Source organism: Melospiza melodia, chromosome 1, assembly GCF_035770615.1.
Source record: "Melospiza melodia melodia isolate bMelMel2 chromosome 1, bMelMel2.pri, whole genome shotgun sequence".
In the NCBI taxonomy this organism is placed as follows: Eukaryota; Metazoa; Chordata; class Aves; order Passeriformes; family Passerellidae; genus Melospiza; species Melospiza melodia.
This window is the reverse complement of record NC_086194.1, coordinates 91,144,653-91,151,102: the sequence shown is the minus strand read 5'-3', so window position 1 is coordinate 91,151,102 and position 6,450 is coordinate 91,144,653. Positions and strand designations below refer to the sequence as shown.

The window sequence follows — 6,450 nt, the reverse complement described above, 5'->3', positions numbered from 1 at the left end:
TTTTACTAAAGGGATTACAATCTAAACCCATATGTTGAAAGTGAAATGAGGTGTTTGTGGGTTCCACTTTTCGGCTAATACCTATTTGCCTGCCCATTTCTTTTCCTGATCAGAATTAGAAACAATTACTATATTGTTTATATTTTTTATAATGCAAATATATTGATTTGCTGCTGTAGGGTAGAAAAAGCAGCAGGACCATAGGTGTGCACCGCCTGTGCTTACAGCTAAGCAGTGCTTTTATGGCATGTGTGGTCTCCGAGTGTGCAAGTGAAGCTGTGGTTCATGAAGCAAGGTATTTATTTGGAGTGAGTGATTGGCTTGCCAAAGATGACCCAGAAAGTAGAAGAAAGTATCTCCCAGGCCAGAGCTGGGAAATGTAGATGTCTGGGGGAAGGTTTTCACCCTCCTCTGGGGGAAAATGGAACTTCACACCATGTGAAGGTCACAGTTTCCCATTGCTCAGTGACACATGACCAGGGTGAGATTTCTTCTCTAGGACTTTGGTGGAGGCACTTGCAAACAAATTTCACATTCTATTATTCAGCTTTTTATTTCAGGGATGTATTAAGATAATAATGGTGGAGAGCACAATCACGTTTGGACTCAATCCTAGTCTCTGCTTGGTAACAGAGCCCAGTAAGACATTTGAGTTTGCCATCCCATTAATATTTTCCCAGATAACTAACTCACTGGTTAGCTTGAAGAAACATGTCCTTTAATTAGGACATGTCATTTTCATAAGATAGATGGCCACATTTGGTGATCAAAGCTTAGAGGATGATGTGCTCTATGGAGAGCCTGAATCAGCTTTCCTTGGTTGAAGTCCTGTCAGGCCACAAGGTCTTCACAGCCAGGCCACTCTAAATCACTGTAGAATTTGAGTAGCTGTAGACATGGAGGTAGCAGAAGGGCATCTGGAAACATGTCCTGTTTTTTCCTGACAGCTTTCAATTACATCTTATCATCCCTTGCTGTGGAGTAGATCAGACGATCCATGGAATAATGGCTCAAAGGTCAGACTGAGCTGTTGGGTATTTCACCTACCATTGTCAGAACCTTTCAGAAAACCCACAAACCTGCTTTTGAGAAATGGAAGAAAAAAATCTCATAAAGTGTTCTTTCAGCTGATGGCGATGGAAAGCGAGGGATGTCAGAGCTGTGAAAGTTGTTGAGAGATGCTAGATGCAGCAGACTGGACATTTTTACATACTGGATGCACGACTTCTTCAGATGACAAATGCCTTGCAGGGCCACAGTGGTGTGCCTGCATCTCCCATATTAACAGCATAGTCTACAACAACATGGTAGCAGGAATCTCTTTGGAAGGCTCTTTTCAAAACGACAAGCTTACATGGTTCTTTGCTGTCCATCATCCTTAAATGTCACCATTATCCAACCATCTCTTGTGTCACATGGGATAGCATGTGGCATCTTTCCCATGTGGGAAGCTTGGAGGGCTAACTGTGGGCAGAGCAGTTACTTGGTATAGGTACACATTTGATCTGCTGCATGTGCACAGATGTGGGATCAAAACACTGAGGAACATTTTCTGCTGGAAGGTGTTTTGGTAAAAAATAACTGATTTAATTGGGTCTTTGATTGTACTCTGAAAGCTGTTTCTCTGTGCTGCCAGTGACTGTAAGGTTATATATAAGTTCTTAATTACACTGTATAATTTATGGTGCTTATGCAAGTTAAGTTGAACTATGAGCTGTGTAATGAGATTTAAAAGATTCAGTTTTCTAGAGCTAAGGCATTAGCATTGTTCTTTTGTAGCTGGGTTTCCAGTACAGTGAAGGAAGGGTTGCAAAACCAGAAATTTTAGAGTACTCTTAAAAAAAATTAGTTGTTCAGAAGGACATATATTCCGAGTGTAGCCAAGTGCTTACTTGAAGTGGGAACCCACGACCTTGCTGTGGAATAAAAGCCTACTAGAGAGAAGGCTTGGCTTGCAGTGGCCTTCCAACCAATCCTACTGTTAAACAAGCCTCGGTGATCATACATCCTGTACCTGCCAGGCACATCACAAGCGCCTGCAGAGGAGAAGAACCCAGCTGAGGACTATGCTCTTCTGCAGCCTTCAGCAGAGGGCCAGAAATTGCCACCATTTTGGCAACTACCTATTTTTGTGGTACAGGATGGTGGTAAGAGAGAGAAAAGGCCTGTGTTCAGGCCTGTACTACTTTTTTAGTATCTAAAATCTTTCTGGACTTAATATCAGGGTCCTTGCATATCAATTTGCCGGAACTGCAACAGAAAGGAGAACATGTTGAGCAGCAGGGAACCACTGAGATGCCTAAATAGTGAGGAGTGCTCCATAAGCAAGGTGTGCAGCAACAGCAGCAGGTGTTGATTTCATTGAGCTAAATAGTTTCTATGAACAAATTCAATAATTGGTCTTGTAGTCTTCTTGAACTGTCTCTGGTGTTCAGTGTAGAACGGTCTCTTTGAACAGGCAGTGCTGTATACTCTGAGTTTTGGTTCAGCAAGTATAAGGAGAGAGAGTTGAAATATAAAGTGTTGCAACATGGTAATTTTCTAAGCTAAAATGCATGAATAACACTAAGACTTCTTATTTGTCTTTCTTTTGTACAGCCAAGAAAGAGGAGAAATCAGAAGTTACGAGTGTTCCCTGGTTTATGAATCTAAGGTGGAGAGGAGAACAGACAGTAAATTAACTGGACATAGTATGAAGCTACTTAAGATTAACAGGCTGGAAGAAATAAATACACAATTCAGCGCAAGCAGACTAGAAAAAACAGCCTTTTTTCAGAGTGTGGAGAAAATGAAGATGACTAGAAGCTTTCAGGAAGAAAAATTCAGTGAATCAGATCCTGGAACAGAAGAGAAAAAGGTAACTAACTAACTGCATAATTAATTTTGTTTTCCCAAAAGCACTGCCTCTTTCTTTTTTTCAGCTAGTTGAGGAGTTTCCTTTGTGTTATTTCTCAGTAAACTTGAATTTTTCATTATCATCTGCAAAAATGTATTGCAGCTGTGAGAGACTGACTGTGTTAAGATCTGATTATTGAGAGATTCCTCTGCCCAAATTAAGGTGCAAATGAGACCACATGCCGAAGTCAATAAGTATGGATTTTGGTTAACAATGAATTTGAGGTAGAGAGATAGAAATGGAAAAGAGGAGGGGGAGAGAGAGGCTAAGAAGAAGCTAGTCACTACCTGTGGATCAAATAATGTCCCACTGGTCCTTTTTCACCCATGGCTTCTCAGTGGTGGAGGTCCTGAGGTCATTCAAGACTTTTCACTATTTATATTTCTTAGCAGAAAAAGGAATTAATGTTCATTGGCTACACAGTTCTCTTATTCTACCGGTTAAATGATTGTCTCACTTTTAATACTAATTAGTGCACATGCTGAGTCTTTTCTTATGGATCCGTGGGTTTCTTGAGTTGTGGGTGGTTTCAATCTCCCCCTGCTGGAACGAATTTTTACCCAGTTGGAGCTGATTTCAGCACAGTTGCTGAGTAAGCTTTCCTCATGGCCCATAAATTCTGCATTCTTTGTGTCCATTTTCAGTGATACATTCTTCTCCTCCGGCTTTGTTAACCTCCTCCTCAGTCTGAGATAACACCTGGACAAGAGTAACACTGTTATCTTATTTTAAGTTCTTGTCACAGTGGCGTAACTATTTGGGGGAGGGCTATGGTGGTAGCAGATGCCAATCTGTCCCATAACTCGGGGTGATCTTTGACTTGGGGTGATATACGTACAAGCAGTTGCTTCTTTACAGAGTTTGCCACACTGGGAATTTTTGTCTGGATGAATTACCAAGTGTGTGCTAACCAGATCTCACCTCCATTAGGTCTGGAGTTAGTGCCACACTGTTGCTCCGTTCTGTGCTTGTCTTGTGGCAAAGTCCTTCTGTGGCCCTAACAGATTTGGGACAGGCAGCTGTGATCTTTGGGTTCTTACAGACTGGCTAGCATCTTTTAATCTTTTGTGTTCACAGAAGCAAGCATGTGTTGTTATTCTGGGGTTTAATTACTACTGGACTTAATATTCAGAAATTGTAAAAGGGTTGTGTGGCTCTAACACCCTTCGAAATCAGAAGGTAAACATGGATTTTGTTGGATTCATGTTTTGGAAGCATCTGTTCTGTCTAACAGCTCTGGAATTAGTGGGGACTGAATGAATCCCATGGAAAGAGCAGATTCTCCAGAGGAAGAGAGGCAGCTTTGTGCTTTGCTCCCCACTACCTGGCGAGCAGAGCGTGGTAACACTCGCAGGGCTGAGTGTTATCAATGTGGCTCTTTTCTCCCCCTGTCTCCAGTAAAAATGGTGTTAGGCATCATGGTATGGGGTCTCTGGTAGGAAAATGGCTCAGTGATCAGCCAAAATATGTTTAAAAATAACATCACATTTCCTTGTGTTATGGGTTTTTCCTATGCAAGAATCTAAAGGAAGCAGTATTTTTACTGACACATCATTTAGATAAGAACTGAGAAAATCCACTTGCAGTAGAAGAATGAGAGATTAATTTTACATACCAGTTTGTGAAAATACTTGAAAAATTTGTGCTGTGGTTGTTTGTATGCTGATTGTGCTGATATGGCAGAGCATTTTTTTAAGGGTTCTGAATATTTTTGTATTCAGGTGATACCCTGGAGCATTGGTGTAAAGTAATTCCATTTGTATTTTTCCATTAAAGTTTCCATTTGTATTTTCAAATCAAGAAACTGAATTTTTGAAACTCCTTAATCTGTTGAGTCACTTTTGTTCAAAATTATTCCAGTCTTGAGGAAGGTACTGCAATTTTTTACTTTGTAGACATAGAAAGAGGACTTTATATTGAAACAAACAAATCATATATAAGTAGGATGTGTTTATTTTAGAGAGTTTCATTTAGCGTTACAGTGAAAATGAGAACTAAAAAAATCCCCTACAATTGGGTGTTTGGGGTTTGGAAGATGTTATTGGCTCTTTTAAGAGAGTATACTTCCAGTGTGAAAATAAGTTGCATGAGTGAGACAGCAAAAACTGCTGTTTCTACCCTGTAACTCTCCAGTGATCCAAAAGATCAGCAAAAGGACTGAGTGCTGCTTTCCCTGTATTAATGTATCTTAGTTTGATGCTGAGTTGCAGATAGTAACTGAAGGTGGTGGGATTTTTTTTGCTAGTTTGTGCTGCAGAGTCTCTTAATTCATTGTCTTGGTGTTTGCTTCTTTAGTCTGATGGTTGGAACTGGCCCTTTGCTAAGAGTGCTGTAAGAAAGGGTGGGGAGGTTTTGGTGGTGCAGTAGAGGAGAAAGGAATACGTTTAGAAGATGAACAGCTGGTGGCTAGTTGCAAGCTGGAGAAATAGCTCTGTATTCCCATTTTAGCTTGTCAGTCTCCTGGGAAAAAGACTTCAAAGGTGAAAGACAATCTAAATGAACTCTGGTAATATACCTCACCAGAGTGAACCTTCCAGATACATAAACATTAGTTATATTTCTCCTAGACTTTTAAAATTTCCCTGTCACACAGCTTTTTGGTTTGTTTGTTTTGGGGGTTTTTGTTTGTTTTTTTTTTTTTTTTTTTTTTTTTTTTTTTTAATTTCTCAGTGGGATAAAAAACTGGGCCCTAACTGTCTGTTAATACTGATAGAAGGAAAACCAAGACCTTCCCTTAAAAGGTCTTAGTGTAGTCTGCTGGACTGATTAACAGTTTTATTATATTGATCAGGAAAGGATGGAAAGAAGACTGTGTTGGCAGGACACATGGTAAACCTTGCCCAGATGTATTTCCTTGTGAATGTAATTTCTGTGGGTGAAGGTGAAAGCAATGACAACACATCCATTCACTTAAATGGGAGTGTGTTGGAACTCAAGAGACTGAATAGAGGACAGTGGTCAAGCCTGTACTTGCTGGAGTAAAGAATTCTGTCTGAAACTACTGAATTATAGCTAAAGAAGAAAATTATCTACTTCCTTAAAACAACTATTTCTCTACTTTTGGGTTTTATTTTTTAATAAAAGAAGCAAACACAATTTTTGTCTTTTGGTACAGTATGTTTTTGTAAAAAAAGCTCAATCCCAAACACAATGTAGTAATAGTAGTAGTAGTAGTAGTTGTAGTAGTAGTAATAATAATAATAATAATAATAATAATAATAATAATAATAATAATAATAATAATAATAATAATAATAATAATAATAATATAGCTATTAGAAGACTTCAATGGAAAGCGAACCCCTCAGTCGTTGACCATCAATGATGAGCGGTTGGTGCTGCCGAGCAGTTCTGCTGTCGGTGCCCCCTAGATGGCACCCTTTGCCACTCCAGCTCTCCATTGACCACTTCCCTCTTGGACAGGATGGCAAAACAGTTCGTGATAAAACTGCTCCCTCAGTGTTTTACTTGTGCTTTGTTCAGAATGCCCTCCTGTCCCCCATTTGTACTGTTGGCAGCACATGTCTTTGTATCTTGGCTAGGTTCTGTCTTCA

The 6,450-nt window shown here is 39.8% G+C and overlaps 1 protein-coding gene across 2 annotated transcripts in view; it reads left to right on the top strand.

The window, feature by feature from the left end:
* Window positions 1–6,450, top strand: part of MYLK4 (myosin light chain kinase family member 4) — an 81,783-nt gene that overhangs the window by 11,314 nt on the left and 64,019 nt on the right. The window contains exon 2 of one of the 2 annotated variants that reach the window (XM_063161587.1): window positions 2,599–2,857. In XM_063161587.1, the coding sequence (XP_063017657.1) occupies window positions 2,599–2,857 (259 nt within the window). Of the gene's footprint in view, window positions 1–2,598; window positions 2,858–6,450 lie in introns of those variants that run through there. The other variant, XM_063161580.1, reaches the window with a different exon arrangement.